This window comes from Hemicordylus capensis, chromosome 1 (genome assembly GCF_027244095.1).
Source record: "Hemicordylus capensis ecotype Gifberg chromosome 1, rHemCap1.1.pri, whole genome shotgun sequence".
NCBI lineage: Eukaryota > Metazoa > Chordata > Lepidosauria > Squamata > Cordylidae > Hemicordylus > Hemicordylus capensis.
Genome location: NC_069657.1, coordinates 344,685,741 through 344,702,707, shown reverse-complemented (window position 1 = coordinate 344,702,707; position 16,967 = coordinate 344,685,741). Strand labels below are relative to the sequence as shown.

Sequence of the window (16,967 nt, the reverse complement as noted above, 5' to 3'; positions counted from 1 at the left end):
AAGGAGCCCAAAACTGATGCCTGCCCTACCTCCCCAGAAGGGTTGGCCCGGGTCTGCTACTGGCAGCCGCCATTGAGCCCCCGTCTCCTTACTTTGGTAGAGGGTATTGGAACATTTCAGTTTCTTACCCACTCACCCCCAAGGCAGTAACAATGGTTTTCTAGCAGGTTGTTATGTTTGTTTCCCCTACAGTGCCCCAAGTTGTGTTGTATTACATCAAGAAGCATTGCGGGTGAACAAAAACACTCTTGTTTTGTAAATTCATGGTGGCTCACAAGAATTGTTGTAAAAATGTAGACTATGCAGTGCTAAAACTAGCCTACTTTTGTTGTGAGGGGGGGTTTTTGTTGGAGAGGGAGGCTGATGGAGAGACTGACTGCATCAATGTAAAATCATCTTCATTAGCAAACTTACTATCTTTAGATTCTAGGCTGCCTTGTCAACAAACTGTTAGATAGTAAGACACGGGCAACATCTTAGCCATTTCAGACCTTTCAAAGTTGCTTGCAGTGGCCGGCATTTCAGGGAGGTGGTGCAGCAATCTGCAGCAGCCTGACATTAGCCTGCAGGTTTAGATACCAAGATCCTAGAGTTTGACCGTCAGTTGGATCCCTAACTTTGACTTGTTATTTGTATTAATAAGAGTCATGCACAGGTTCAGCGCTGGGGGGAGGGGAGTGGCGAGCAGGATCTTTAGAAAAGAGGAGAGCAGGTCCTTACCTGGCCTCCAACACCACATGCAGCTTCCTGCTGCGACGGTGCTACCCCCAACAACCCATGTGTGGCGCTGGCACACTTGGTATCTGCACATACTCATGGCATCCGTGCATGCATGGTGTGTGCTGACAAGCACATGGCATCTATGCAGCAACACCATGCTGACCATGTAACTGGTTTCTGTGCATGCACAGGCACCATATGTGTGCTGGAGAGGGAGGCCGATGGAGAGACTGACTGCATCAGTGTAAAATCCTCTTCATTAGCAAACTTACTATCTTTAGAGTCTAGGCTGCCTTGTCAACAAACTGTTAGATAGTAAGACATGGGCAGCTTAGCCATTCCAGACCTTGCAAAGTTGCTAAGGCTTTCGTTTGCAGTGCCAGGCATTTTAGTGAGAACAAAGGTGGTGCAGCAAACTGCTGCAGCCTGACATTAGTTTTTCAGTTGCACAATCTTTGTATAGTTTTGCAGAATCACCAGATGTGAAAAAACATTTCATATTTAGTACTGAATCTCCAACATTTCCCAGAAGTAGCACTTTACAATTTTCCTTCCTCTAAGCATATCATATGATTGCAGAAAAAACATTGTTTAAAAAATCCTTAATTGCTACCTTGAATTAATCCTTAATTCCTACATTTAATTGCTATATTGAAGCTGTCATACAAATTTCCCTTTGCTTAGATTTTGAATTCCTTCAATTTCTCACACAGATTTAGGACTCATCCAGAGGGTGATATATTCCAGATTCCGTGTAAATTTATGTAAGAGATAAAATTAGACATCCACATGATGTTTAAGAATGTCACATATCATTCTTACTACCATCTGCTGGCACCATGAGGCATTCTGTGAAAAAATTGTGTGTGTTTTCAAGATAGATTAAAGGAATTTGAAAAAACACATTTTTGTCATAGGTTGCCACTTCTTGTCAGCAGGTAGTGCTAAGGATATTACATTACATTCTGGAATATTGTGCAGACTTCTCATTTTATCTCTTGTCATAATTGTACTGAAACTAGAATATATCACCATCTGGAAGAGCCCTTATTGATTGGAGTGATTTTAAAAAGCAAAATCTGGAGAGATGTAGCTTATTGCAACCAACCTTCCATGCAAATGACAAATCATATCTGGATTTCTCAATTTTCCCCCTTTTTCTTTTCTTTTCTCCCCTCTCCCTCAAAAGCTGGAGCCCAAGGCAAATAAGACCTGTTCTGATTTAACAACACCCACATTCCAGAAAGGCTCAGAAAAGAAAAGAAGGATAGTGACACTTCTCAGTTGAATGACTGCAGCTATGGACCTACAGACACAACTGGAGAACACAACTGAGAGGAACTGGTGCAAAGAGAAAATGGAACTACTGGAGCGTTTTGACAATGAAAGGAAGGAGTGGGAATGTCAATGGAAGGTCATGCAGAAGAAAATAGAAGAGGTATTCTGTCTTATTGTGAATGTGAACTATTGTAACAGCTGTTACTGTATAATCAGGTCAAAGGTTTCAAAGAAACTTTCACAGAGTCTTGATATTAGAACAGATTGGTCGTCCTGTATTTTAAAGCAGTTGAACTGATGTGGTTGCCCTACACTGAGGAAGACCATTGGGCCATCTAACCTAATGCTTCCTACTGGCAGTGGCTCTCCAAAATCTCAAGCAGAGGTCTTTTTCAGCTCTGCTTTTTCCAAGATGCTTTAATTCGAGATCCCAGAGATTGCACCTCGGAAGAACTGCATGACAAACATACATTAGATATATCGCTTCACTTCATTTTCTTGGTAGAGCATTTCTGACAAATGGCTTTTCATTCTTTCAATAAAACCTCCAAGGAAGGTTTCTATAGCCTTCCTAGGCTGCTTATTCCATTGTTAGGTTGCTTATAATTGGGAAGGTTTTCTAATATGAACCATCAAATAATGCTCAAATTATGGGAGGGGGAGAAGTAGAGAGGCCTTAATAAAATCCGTCTGCCCCATTCCCTGACTTCTTCCAATTTTAGCCTATTAATTTATTTAATTTCTGAAACTGTCTTTTTCCAGATGGCCTTAAGGCCGTGTGCAATATAAGAACACAATAAAATATGTGCAACACAGTTAAAACAATAACACAGTGAAAGTCCAACAACTGGACAGAAGCTCATCACAGCAGCAGGCCCTATAGGAGCTGATCATCAAATCACTACCCCCTAGACTTCCTTTTATTTTTCTAAAAGCAGTAACTAAAGATATCTCAAAAGGTGATGGAGTCAGGGTTCCTTTGGGCACCCTGTAATTCAAGTACTGCTGTCAAGACTGGGGATGAGGCAGTACCTCAGTGGCAGAGCATTCACTTTGTGTGCAGAAGGACCCAGGTTCAATCCGTGGCATCTTCAGGTAGGGCTAAGAAAGCCTCCTGCCTCAAACCTTGGAGAGCCTCTGCCAATCAGTATCGACAGTATTGAGCTAGATGGACCAATGGTCTGACTTGGTATAAGGCAGCTTCCTGTGTGCCTATTGTTTGGTCCTGTTCTTGGCATCTCTGGTTGCTCATCATCCTTTCTTTTCTTTCTGATATTTTTTTCAACAGCTTGAACACAGTATTGTCCTCCTCCTTTCCTCCCAATTGGTATTCCACACATTGATGCTTTATTAACAAAACCAGAAGGCACGTATTAGGGAAGACGTGGTAGTGAGATGTGTACCTTTCACTTTCCTATCAGAACGGATAGGAAAACATAAACACTTGAGATATCATTGTGACATTGTGGCAGTTTTGTCAATGTTAATGTGATACTGATGTTAGCAAACACTTGCTGAGCGCTATTGACAAAATCCATTATTCTGACTTGCATTATATGTGTAACACAGGCGTCTGTACACATGCACATTTTTGTGTGAATGACTTTACATGCATATGTTTTAATGAACCTGTGCACAGCACCATCAAATGGATGGTATAGATAGGAAGTGTGCTGCTGTGTATGCATGGAACATAATATGTGAATAACTGTACAGGTGTACACTGTACACTGTACTATCCTGACTGACAAAGAGCAAGAGTGACACGAAGCATTGAAGCTGAGTTCCCAACTAACATAGCACCTTACAGCACACATGACTTTTGACAACCTCCCCTTCCCCAGAAAGCCCTCTGTTGCACCTGAAAATATGTTGCTGAGGGCTGCACAAATCACAGAGACAGATTTTTCTGCTGGCACAGAGTGCTGCTGGGGGAAGAGGAGGTTCTTGAAATTTGCCTCTCCCCCCCGCCATGTGTAAGTACTGTATTCATTGAATTCATCAGCAGTTTCAGCACCTCTCATGTAGCACTCGGGCTTCAGTAGTCAGGCTGTTGGCCAGATTGTCTATGTCTTGACCATAACATATGATAAGGGCTACACTGTGCTTTAAAACTAAAGATGTTTTGAGCAGACTTGTGAATCTGGAGTAGAAGTGTATGTTGCATCTAGAAAAGAGATGGATCTCTCTGGACATTGTGCTTCTGCCTCCTGCACAATCTTGTTTGTTAGCATTTTAAGGAATATATTGCCTGTAGTAGTAAGTGGCACAAGGACAAGACAGGTTTATTCTGGCTCGGGCGTGCTATATTTATTGATGACATTCAGGAGAAAAGAGATTACAATAAACAACATGCCAGAGCCTAGACATAAATTGTATTTATATCACACAGCACTCATTTCTTCCTTGCTAGCCCTTGCAGAATTCTAGTCAGGGATGGGTTTAGGGCCAAACGAGACAGTGGGCCAATTGCATGTTTGTCCCATTCACTTTTAAAGCAGGGATGAGGGTTTTTCCCCTATACCAAAAGAAGCACCTTGGGGAGGGGAGTAGAATCTGAGCTTTGCTGCTTTTAAGCAGCCCCGCTCAGTAGCGGTCGGTAAGCTCCCCTCTGGTGGGGTGGGGGGACAGTAGGGAGTGGGGGAATACAACTTGAAATACTAGCAAAATTCTCAGTCACCAGTACCTAATATGCTCCGTGGGGTGCTAGTGACCAATCCAACATCCACAGGGATACTGCCCTACCTTTGCTGCTTAGTTGACCTCCGTGCATGTACGGAGGCCATTTGAGGGTTTAGCACAGCACAGACCTGCCATGCTAATCCCTCAGATGGCCCTTGACACATGCATAGAGGCCAACTGAGTAGTGGGAGCAGGGTGGGGCAGCCTCCCGGTGGGATGCTAAGCCAGTTGCTAGCATCCCACAGAGCATTCTGGGTACCAGCAGCTGGTAAGTTCACTGCCATTTAAAGTTATATTCCCCTACCATCACCACCACCCCTGGAGCAGTGCTCATCAACTTCTACTGGCCCCTCTCTGATGTCAGAAATGAGCTGGGTGGGAAGAAAACTACTAAAGCAGCCAAGGATGGTGTATCAAGTGTTTCATAGTATGTATTGTGTCTTTGCTGTAATTCTTACATCCAAGCACTGAACCAATGGAGAGCTGCTTCATTTGGAGGCTAGGGTGATCCCAAGTTAGGGGTCCCAATTTCGGCCTTGTCCCCATATGCAAAGCCACATCTTCATATGTTTCCATTTCAAAATGCAGCCAGCATTTTAGAAAATGTGGTACTTGCTTTATAGCCTGTAGGAAAAGAAATGACTCCATAGCCAATGACTTGACATCTCTTTCTAAAAATAGGTTTCAGATTTTTCAGCCCACCAATGATTCCAAACTTTGGAGTCTGATGACACAAACTCAGAAGTGAAAATAAATACGATCCTTTGTTCATCCGGCTTGTAAGATCACTGTACTCTAATAGGAGGCTTTTTGTTTCCTTTTCAGCTTTACCAGGAGGTAAAATTAAGGCGTGAGAGCAATATGAATGCCTTTGATAATAAGGCCATTCACAGCAAGGCACAGCAGAGTTCTGCACATTCCCCTACTTCAGAATGGAGTGACATACCAGGCGTGAACTGTCGTTCACCAGACAAGGAGAGTTTGCTCACCAAGACAGAAAAGGAAAGCAAGGACACAAGAAACAAGAGGAGAAATCATGCTTTGGTGAAGGATAATCTGGCCTTTGAGAATCACAAAGAAGACTGCCCTGGCATGAAAACAACCAAGAATTACACTCAGGATCTTAATATTGTGAGTAAAAGCATATAACAGATTTTTTGCTGAGGGTGAAGGTAACCAGGGCTTCAGAAGGTAATCAGGGCTTCAGCCTATAATATGTCAACACTCTCTTATAAATGGCTATTTAATAGCTGGTCTTAATGAGTGCAGCTCATCTGGATCTATTCTGAGTCAACTGGAAGGCAACAAGATCAGGTCAGTTTGATCTGAGCTGAACTGGATAAGTGTGAAAATATGCTATCTGCAGATATGTTGAAGTGAACATCATCCTGTTCTCTGGCCTTCTGTACCCAAAATATCTGCCCCTGAATACCAAGGATTTAGTCACTTCTCAACCAAAGCCTGCTTCTCTAGCCTCTGCTATTTGCTATCATTTGTTGTATATATTTGATAACACAATGAAGCTCTTCTCACGATCGGTGAGAAGAGCTTCTGTTGGGCTTGCAGGGACCGCGCTTTCCCCACAGCCACTCATATCTGGGCGGCCAGATCGGCTGCCTGCTCCGTCATGGAGCTGGCAGGGACTGCAAGGATTGGGGGCCACGTGGCCCCCGGAAGTTCCAGGATGCCCCGCGCGAGTGCGTGGGGCATCCTGGAGAGACTCCCAAGGCCGGGAGGCTGCTGGCAGCCTCCCAGTCAGGGGTCTACTCATGTGTCGCCATGCACCACGCCGTGTACCACGGCAACACACAAACAAAAAGATGAGGTTAATGGAGCGCTTGCTCCGTTAACCACATTTAAGGGGAGGGGGAATTAGGCGGGCAAGCCACCTTGGAAGTACTGGGCTCACCTGTGAGCCTGGTGGTTCCCATGATCCCTGGAAAGCAGGTTAAGCTCCCTTAGCCCGCTTTCCAGGGATCGTGAGAATAGCTTCAATGTTTTCCTCTGTCTATGGCCCAGTATAGACATAACATTGGCCCCCTATAAACCATGGTTTGTAAAATGGCTGCCAGCCTTATGAATGAGTACTCTCTCTTTCTTCCTCCCTCCTTTCTCCTCTATCTAGAGCACTTTGCCTCCTTCTCATCTGGCATTGACTATATTTTTCCATTACCTGTGCACCAGTGGAAGCCATGGTTAATACAAATAAGGCTTCTTCATTAAGATGGTTTACAAACTATTTCAAACCATGGTTACAATCTACCTTGCTTTTCATGAACCAAAGTTTGTGATAGTACACTTCTAATACAAAACTGTGGTTAACACTGTGAAGAGAAAGGGGGGGGGATATAAGAGAGGGGAGGTAGAAGGAGTAAATATTTATGAGGCTTCCTTCTGATTTGCCAACCACAATGTGTGGTGTTAGCATTACATCTGCATGTGGTGTGTGCTTCTTAAATTCACTCTGCATAGAACAAGTATTATGTTGTTTGTGCAATGTACATTTTTCAAGAACCTGATTATATTAAAATAATGCAATTTACATTTGTGAAGGCCCTTAAAGAACTTGCTAAAGTAAGTGAAGACTTGTGCAGCTACCAAGAGGAAATTCGTAAGAAGTCCAACCACAGAAGGTAAAATTCTGTTAGACTTTTTGTTTAAGGTACAGGGAGGGGGGCCAAAAGGTCACATTCAAATGGATGAGAGATTTTGAGTTGGAGGAGCAGTTATCAAAACTCTTTAGTCCTTCAGTACTTTAGAAAATGAGAGCATAAATGCATCTCTAGTCTCACTTTCTTCTTGCTATATATGCAAGTAGATTTATCTAAAAAACTTACAGATCTAAATTTTGCCACAGTAGTGCAGTCAAAGTGGGAAGAGAAATTATGTCTGTAATAGATTTACCGAGGTCACATTTATCTCCCACTCTGATAAAAACATCAGCTGAGGGTCCCTCTTCTCATTTAAGATAGCTGAGAATCTTCCATCTTATAAGTAGGAGTGAAAGCACTACTTAATCCAAGAGGTTGGCTCTTAAGGTTCTTTCTCTGACTGCTTTAACAATTTTAAAATGTTGTAAGAAGTATGACAGGCTTAATGGACGATGTCTTAAGCTTCAGTTAGAACATAAGAACAGCCCTGCTGGATCAGGCCCAAGGCCCATCTAGTCCAGCATCCTGTTTCGCACAGTGGCCCACCAGATGCCGCTGGAAGCCACAGACAGGAGTTGAGGCCGTGCCCTCTCTCCTGCCATTACTCCCTGTGCAGTTGCCTGTGCAGATAGAGCACAAAGAAACATCGCTTTTGTCTCTTTGGACAATCTGTGATCTATGGAAAGCTAGCCATGTTTGAGTGCTATTGATAGTCATAACTTGCTTAAGTTCTGTTGATTTCAGTGGGACTGAACGACAACTTACTTTCTGTAGATGGGCACAGGATTTGGTTCATGGGGACAGTGCCACTGTAATCCATCAAATGTTGAAACCATTTGATTAAAGTTCCTTTCCCCCCAAGGGATGTTTGGGGAGAAATATCACCAATCATCATTCATCATCTTGATTGCTTTCTTGAGAGCTGCTGGTGAGACATTGGCACAGTTCCCTTACAGGGTCAACGTTAACCTTGTTAAACCCTTGGGCAATGATGTGTGTCTGTGTCTGTGCCTGTGTTATGCTATTGCTCCAGTACTCATAAGATATTGTGTGGTGTCTGGTGTGTTGTTGAAAAGGCAGATATAACGATAATTACTGTCCTGAGTTATGTCACAGTTCGTGGAAAAGGCTATGAAATCACAGGGCTTCATAATGGCTTACGTTTAAAGAGTTTACTGTTTAAAGAGGGAACAGACCTCCATATCAAATTCTACATTGAGCTGAACTGGTTCTTGACCCTCTTGGAGTTATGGAACATGCCCAGATGGGCGGCTTTCCTGCAGCAGGTGTGCCCAAAGTTAAGCCATTTTGAGCACTGCACCAAAGTGCTAGTTTTTTTTAGGAAGTGCTAGTTTATAAGGTGGTTTTTTGGGGTTTTTTTTTTTTTTTTTTTTTAGGGTTTTTTAGTTTTAATTTAGACTGTGATTCATCAGGAGCAAAGCTGAATAATGCCATTGGCTGTATGAACAGCACCTTCTCGTCATCCTGATATCGCTGTAAATAGTTCCCTTGTATGAAACCCCACCCCCACCACCGCTCCCTGCCTAAGTGTAGTAAAGCTGCAGTAGGAAAAGCTGCTGGTTTGACTGGTGGACAAAAATAATAATAATGCCTGTCACTCAAAATGCTTTTCTTGTGTGTGCAGAAAGAAGTTGCTTCCTGTCCTGGGAGAATCTGTAGAAACTGAAAACACACTGATTACACCAGAGAAGAAGCATGTGTGCAACAATGACCCACACATGGCCTCAATTGCTTTTGAAACGGAAGAACAAAATAACAGGAAGAACTTGATGGGCACCAACACATGTCTGAAGGAGATGCCATCTAGTGCTCCTGCGAGGGTTGAGAACACAGACTTTTTGCTTTGGCAAAAAAAAGAGGCCCCTCCTGTTCCTCCGAGAAGCACTTCTCGACACCTGACAAGCTCTCTCTCTGCAGTTGCACAGGTTTCTGAGGCATTGGCAAAAGACACAGGGCATAGAAGTAATTGTAAAACCCAGGAATGTCAGCAGGGAAATACATTTATTAATGCATCTTTTGCCAAGCGGTGTGATTCTCCTTTGCCACTGGCAAATGAATGGAAAACTGTTAGTGGGCCTGCTGTGGCTACTGCAGTGTCCATAGAGAAAACAGGCCCATCCCTTGAATGCAAGCTGCCAGCAGAGTTTTGTCACAACACATGGTCCTGTGATGCAACCATGGTTGGGAATGGTACTGGGAATGTCTCTTTCCCACACGCTGTACAGAAGAGCTGTTCTGATGGAAATATGGTGCCCCAGAAACAATATCCTAAATTGCAAAGTGATGTGTATCACAGCAGTGACTTTTGCACTCCTGTGTGCGATACTTTGGGTGATTCTGGATATGGAACTGGAAAGACTCAAAAAAACGAAACACTGGAAGCAAAAATTGATGAATTTAACCGAACTGTGTTTCACACAGATAGAGGCAAAGAGTGTCTGCAGCAGAACCAAGTGCCAGCTAGAGATCCTAAAACCCACTGCATTCTACAGGACTGTAAGAGTAACAGAACACAAAAGGAAGATGTGATGTGTCCCAGAATCTTTCCAAGAAAGGATGAGAAATTGTGCAAACCCAGCAAAAATGTCAAAGCGACAGGGCAGCAAAAGCAAATCAATGGACTTCTAGGGGGCTACCGGCATATGCTGCATGAGCATGACTGGAGGCCAAGTAATTTGTCTGGTCGCCCACGATCAGCTGACTCAAGGTCAAACTATGGTGTTGTTGAGAAGCTTCTGAAGAACTATGAAAAATCAACCTCTCCATGTAACTCAAAGTTCCATAACGAGAAGTGGGAGCAGTCAGATTCTGCAGTTGCTGCCGATGGCAGCTGTGAGACATTTGGTCATTACTTTGAAATGCTCCAGACAGACCAGAGAAAGCTGGAGCACCAGAAGAATTCGACAACCAGGCACGTTGGATTTTACCCCAAGCAAGGCAAAGAGAAACAAAAATTTCCTGAGGTATGATTTTAAAATCAAATTGATTATTATATTTTATTACATTTTTACTGCTCTCCTGCTGTAAAAAGCAGTAAAAGTATGCCCTTCCTTCTCAGCTTATTATATCCTCACAACAACCCTGTGAGGTAGACTGTTTGAGTGATAGAGAGAATGACTGGTCCCACAGTGAACTTCACAGCTGAATAGGGTTGATTTATTTGTTCACAGCACTGAAAGGCTATAAGTAATATATAAATCCCAGCACCATCCATGTTTACTGAGAGAAAAACTAATTTTAGTGAGACTAAATACGATGGAAGCATGTGAAGGGTTGCAGCTGATGTTTGGGTTTGCTGATGATCATTAATATAACAGGATTCAAAAAGGCATTGACACATAATGAAACTGATTAACAGGAGATTCAGACTGACAGACAAAAGCCAAAAGGAAGTGCTTCTTTACATAGTGCATAACAGACTTCTGACAGTCACTGTCACAAGAGTAGCCCAGTAGCTTAGATGGCTTTAAAAGGGGTTTGGACCCATTCACAGAGGATATCTGTCAATAGATACTAGATGGCTAAAAACTGCCTCCAGATTCATAGGCTGTATATTCCTAAATACTAGTTGCTGGCAAGCAATGGCAAGAGAGAGCTGTTGCTTTCATCTCCTGTTTGTGGGGTTCCCATAGGCATCTGGCTGGCTCCTGTGGAAACAGATTGCTAGATAGGCCTGATCCAGCAGGGCCCTTCTTATTGAAAAGAAAAGCATTAGTATCCTAGAGGAACACACTGAGGGGACATTTTTAGTCCAGGGGTCCCCAGATGTGGCTGGGGAAGATGAAAGTTGTAGATCAACAACATCTGGGGCCCAAAGTTAAGAACCCCTGCTTTAGCCGCATTTGCTTAACACTACATTTTGGAATCTACGGTTATCTATGACTAGATCTCCTCTAAAAACATCCTCTGAAGACCTGAATGGACACAAATGAACTTGGGTGCAAAGTATGGGCTGGTCCTTATGATCAAAGTGCCACTGAAAGTGGGCAGAGGAGGGAGGAGGAGGTGGGCATATTCCCAATATCAGTCATCTGGGTGGTGAAAATCTCAGTGGGAGGACCAGGAGGTGATTGTGTGCAAGGTGTAGCCATAGTTTGTTGGTGTAGGCAGCCAATTTCTGCTACCCTAGATTAAATCTAAGATTGCCAATGTCAGCTGCCCTGACAACAGACTACAGTTGACTCTTCATGCAAGGTCACTTCCTGGTCTTCCGATCAGGATTTTCATCACCCTGATAATCAAGTCTTGGGAGTGTGCGCACCATCTCCTTTTCCCTCCACCTGACTTTTGGCAGCACCTTGATTTGCGAACCAGCACTACATTTCAGAGTCCATTATTTGCCATTGATTTGTGTGCTATTGTCTCTTCCTAGACAGCAAGACAGTATCTTGGCGTTTTTTTGTGACACTAATTATTTCTAATTTTAATTATAAGACTTATCCTGTTCTTCTAAGAGGATAAAACGTTATGTGGTTAAAGAGAGGAATAATCTCATTATGGTATTATGAAGTGCTTTTCAACAATGCTACCACACTTCTATAACTATGATCCAGATGCAATGTTACTATTTTGTGTTGCAAAACTTAGAATAAAAAGTAAGGATAGAAACAACACCATACTGGTTGGTAGGGCACATAATTTAATGAACTTCAAAGAAACAAAGTATCTCAGTGAAATAAAATTTGTTCCCTTCTCTTCCCTCAGACTGGGAGAAGGTGGTAGGGGTGGGCAGCATTTCTGGGCCTGTGGTACCATACACTCTGGTTGAATTATTACTGACATATCAGCCTACCATGTCTGTGCTCCTAAGTGGAAAGTGGCCTTATGCAAGGTGAATGGATTTGCAGTAGTGCGCTCATTATCTCTATTAGATATTCAGTGCCTCTCCACATGCCCCCCCCCCCAAGCATAGAGAAGACACATACAAAAGCTTACATTTCTTGTCACCACTTACCTACAACCTCTTAGTTACATAAACATCATTCTGGAGTAAAACTCTTAATTGGGCTGCTTGGTGCCTGTGCAACATGCTTATTATGTACTGCTTTCCCAGTTGCATGTTCAACATGTAAGCCCATTGGTCAGAGATAAAGAAGAAAGCAAGGAGTACAGGCCAAACTCCAAATTACCACTACACATGTTCATGGGTAACCTAGTGGCCCTTTTCTTTTGGCTTGAAAAGCTGCTTTGGGGAGGGGGTGATATTGCAGGGCAAAGAAGGAATGGGGGAGCTTAACCCCTGATAGTTCACACTTCAAATCACCTCCCCTCATGCAGCTTTTTGGAGGAAAAGAGGGTGAACGGTATAGGAACATAGGAAGCTGCCCCATACAGAGTCAGACCATCTAGCTCAGTATTGTCTACAGTGGTGCACCTAGGTTCAAAATCAGCCCGGACCTAGAGGGTTTTGTAGCCCCACCGCACGAGGCCCCCTTAATTTATTTTTCAAATAGAAGATACCTCGCCCTGCTGCTGCTGGACCTCCAAACAATCTGGGGGGCCTCGCCAGAGCTTCGCCGCTGCCCCGCCATACTAATATTTCCCATCTTCACCGGTGGGGGGTAAGCTGAGTGGAGAAAGCCACCCCCTGTGGCAGCAGTGGGCGGACTTTTCCCCACTTCCCGGCTGGCACGCAGGCTTGCAGTTTGAGTATGGAGAGTGTTGTGTGCCATGTCATGGCACCAGACACTCTCCATACTCAAACTGAAAGCCTGCGCACCAGCCTGAGAAAAGCCCACAGTCTGGCCGGGGAGTGGAGAGAAGCCTGCGCACAAGCCCATGCCCCACCACCATGGAGGGTGGCCTGCTCTGCTCAGCTCACCCTTCACCGCCCCCCCAGTGATTAAGATGGGAAATATCGGCGCAGTGTGAGTGAGGCAGCAGCGCAGCAGCGACATAGCGGTGGGGCTCTGGCAAGGCCTCCCAAATTGTTTGGAGGCCCCCCCCCAGGAGGCAGGCCACGGACCTGCTCCCCAAGGTCCATGGCTCAGTACACCTCTGATTGTCTACACTGATTGGCTGTGGCTTCTCCAAATTTCAGGCAGGAGTCTTTCCCAGCCCTTCCTGGAGATGCCAGGGATTGAACCTGAGACCTTCTGCAGGCAAAATAGAGGCTCTACCACTGATCTAAAGCCGCATCCCCAAAGATGGCATACATGGTCTCCCACTTAAGCACTGATCACACCAAGACCTGTTTACTTCAGCGTGGTGGCTGTCTCATGTGTCCTTAGACCATATTCTGGGACACACAGCTGACAAACACTCAGTATGGTTCTCTGCTCCTAAAGTCCCTTCTTAAAGTAACTTTTCAAGCTTTGGGGTTTTTTAAAAGTGTGATCAGGCCCTCTCTGCACACATTTGCATGTAATGTGTGGCTTGACCTAAGCAAGGCAAAGCCTGGTTCTTCTTAGCTCAATCTGAATTTACACCATTGCACTAGAGACCCCAGGATTCCCAGGTCCACTCTCTGGCAGACGATCTTCTTGTTGTGACATGTGCAGTACTCTGTACAAGTATTGTGTTACATGACTTCATGGTCATGAGGCAAAGGGAATTTCACATCCACTTAAAACATAGCAACAGGCTCCCTCATGTGGGATCTGCATAAGTAAATGGGAAAGCAAAAAGACTTAACTATAGAATTATCATCTTAGTTCAGTATTTCCCATTTTCACAAATGAGATAGATTCGCCACAGTGCTGAAAACAATGCTGCAAACAGTTTCAGTCAACATATGGCTTGCCTTTGTAGTCTAATTCATGCTGTAAATAACGATGGGGCAGAATCTGAAAATGGATGGATTTGAATATTGGATTTCCGTAATCCACTTTAGGCCTTCAGATGCTTCCAGAATTCCTTCTGCCTCCCCATATGGGCAAGTATAGGGAAGGAGGGGCAGTGGAGATGGTTCCTGGGAACTGCCATGGGAGTAGGACCTTGCACTTCCACTACTGCTGCATATACAGTATGTACAGCAGCATCCAGAGATGCCAGGAACTATGGGAAACACAGTTTCCAGCATTCCTGGGAATGTTCATGGTGAGAACCATTGCCCAGGGACTAATGTCCTCCTGCAACGGTTCTCCCCCCACCCCGGTTACCTAAGTTATGGATAGAAGTGTCAAGGAACGAGGCGAGAGAATTTACTGATTCAAAATGGTTGCAATTTAAGATCAGATTAATTTAGATAATGGTTAGATGTCCTCCAGATTAGATGGGCCCATTCTGAATCAGAAGAGGGGTGGTGGAGGGAGGTATGTGTGTCCACCCATCTCTTAACTGTGAGTGTAGCCAGATAAGCAAAAGGCTGTGTTGTGCCATTTGTCATTTAAGCTGGCTGCACAGCAGAGTGGCCATTTGAAGAAGCTGTCATTTATTCAACTTGCCATCAGCATGCCATGAGGTTTGTCTGAACATTTTAAAACCCAGTTGTGTGCTGACAGGTGAGTTGAGGGAGTAATGGACTCATGAAAGAACCAGTTCATTTTGTAGCCTGCTTGAAGAAAGGTCAAACTTGATGTTATTTCAAAAGTCGCTTGACCCTGAAGCTTTCTTTTCTTTTCTCTCTTTCTTACATCTGTCTGTGGATCAAAACTGGATCAAACTGCAGCAGAGGTGTAAGCGTTAACATTTACCTCCACCATGGCCCTGATCCAGATTGCACAACCCCAGGCATGCTTGGCGGGGCGTGGGGGAGCTTCCATGGAAGTGCATGCTATTTGCAAAAGAAAAGAAAAGAAAAACTACAAGTTCAACAGACCGTTTTGAAGTAACGTCTGGTTTGTTAGCCCTGTTCACACATTATGTTCAACACTTGAACATATGTTTTTGTGTAATTGATTGTACCTGTGTTCGTTTTAAAGGTGAGCCTGGGTACAAGCCCCTCAAATGCATGGTGGGAAATGGATTGCTTTACCTGTGTTCAATGTAACATGTGAATAGCATGTGAGTAACATAACATGTCAATAACATGTGAATGTACAAATCTGTACCTGTGTATACTATACCCTCATTGTACAGTATACACAGGTACAGATTTGTACATTCACATGTTATTGACATGTTATGTTACTCACATGCTATTCACATGTTACATTGAACACAGGTAAAGCAATCCATTTCCCATCTGTACCATGCATTTGAGGGGCTTGTACCCAGGCTCACCTTTAAAACGAACACAGGTACAATCAATTACACAAAAACATGTACAAGTGTAGAGGAGTCTGTACACTCATACAGCATAATGTTTGAATAGGATGATTCAGCCAACTTGTGGCTGTATGCCTGTGATTCAGTCCCACGTTAAAGCCCTGCAGCATTTTGCATCTTTCTTGTGGGCCACATATTTCTTTGACACATGCAAGAGATCTTCTGCTATTACATCTTTACATTACTATGTAAATGGTAAAGAATACATTCTCCATGCCTTTTAATAGCCTGAGGCCACCTGTTATAAGGCTGGCCAGTGCATGTTACACGATTCTCTTAGAATTCTGTCAATGCCTTCCACCCTGCTCTGACTGCATAACACAAGCAGCCCCATTTGTATTGTAGGTTTCTATGCCAGCTAAACAGTCAACTGGGAAAGGCTTCTCTCGGCCAGCCCGACCAGCAAACAGACGTTTACCCTCCAGATGGGCCTCCAGGTCACCATCAGCACCACCTGCTGTGAGAAGGACAGCTCTGAACTAACTCTCTTGAAATTGGTTGAGGGACCTCAATAGGTCTAAGCTCAAGAATGGATTTTGATGGTGTGAAACTTCTGCCACCTTACAGGGACTCTGTTTTCCATGTTCCTGACTGCAACCAGTTCTATGAATCGTATGTTGGTCAATAATAACCCCATCTCTTGACTTGCTGGAGAAACAGTTTTGGTTCCTAGGACATCCTTGCAGTCTTCAGTGTTTTTATTGATTAGATAATTATGATTCCCCTTATATGTATATATATTTTTATAGCTCACCTTTTTCCTTTGGATTACATATGCCAATATTCATCTCCCCAATTTTTTGAACTGAAATAATGTATAGTTCTGTATATTCTGACTTTTCCCGCAAACAGCAGGAAGAAATGCTGTATGCATGATCATGTGTTTGTAGGTGCATGTGTGGGACTAGGAAGTATACCAGTCTGTATTTAGAGGAGACAAACTCAATACTAGCATTGACACTGAAATTACTACATATATGCCTATATACATACATACGTAAGTACACACACACACACACACAAACTTTTGTGGTTTATTTTGAAGGTTTGAAAATATACAGTCCTGGTGATAATTATATTTTGTATATCTTTTACGAGTTTCACAGGTCTGGTATTTGATATACAAAAGTTAATGTATGCATTTTGTAACTATGGTAGTGGCAAAAAGGCATCTGCACAACATGTACCAGATGCAGATTATGCCATGGATTGATTCCTCAGCCATGCTTTATGCTTCCCTTTTTGTTCTTCATTTCTCTCAACTTTTCATTGCTAGGTCAAAATGAGCTGGGCATATTTTTCTGAATTAAAATGCTCTCCTATTTATAACCGCATTAGCCTTTCTCAGCGCACAGACATTCCTAAAACTGGTCTGCTAAACTTCAAATGCTTATGTGCCATTCACTA

The 16,967-nt window shown here is 43.5% G+C and overlaps 2 protein-coding genes across 5 annotated transcripts in view; both read left to right on the top strand.

The window, feature by feature from the left end:
* The window catches only part of SOGA3 (SOGA family member 3), a 52,176-nt gene extending 50,021 nt beyond the window's left edge, over window positions 1-2,155 (top strand). For all 4 annotated transcript variants that reach the window (XM_053285841.1, XM_053285832.1, XM_053285828.1 and 1 more), the window contains one exon: window positions 1,910-2,155. The gene's annotated coding sequence lies outside the window, so the exon portion shown is untranslated. The remainder of the gene's footprint in view (window positions 1-1,909) is intronic.
* Window positions 2,021-10,321, top strand: KIAA0408 (KIAA0408 ortholog). Its single transcript, XM_053282847.1, has 4 exons — window positions 2,021-2,158; window positions 5,506-5,811; window positions 7,153-7,313; window positions 8,977-10,321. Exons 1-4 carry the CDS (start codon window positions 2,021-2,023, stop codon window positions 10,319-10,321), a joined length of 1,950 nt encoding a protein of 649 aa, XP_053138822.1.
* The last annotated feature ends 6,646 nt before the right edge of the window (window positions 10,322-16,967 follow it).

Excerpts from the sequence above, each read along its gene's own strand:
- KIAA0408 (XM_053282847.1), top strand. The coding sequence starts at position 2,021 with ATGGACCTACAGACACAACTGGAGAACACAACTGAGAGGAACTGGTGC. Across the intron at positions 5,812-7,152 it reads ACACTCAGGATCTTAATATT|AACAAGTATTATGTTGTTTG; the intron begins GTGAGTAAAAGC and ends CACTCTGCATAG. Across the intron at positions 7,314-8,976 it reads AAGAAGTCCAACCACAGAAG|AAAGAAGTTGCTTCCTGTCC; the intron begins GTAAAATTCTGT and ends TTGTGTGTGCAG.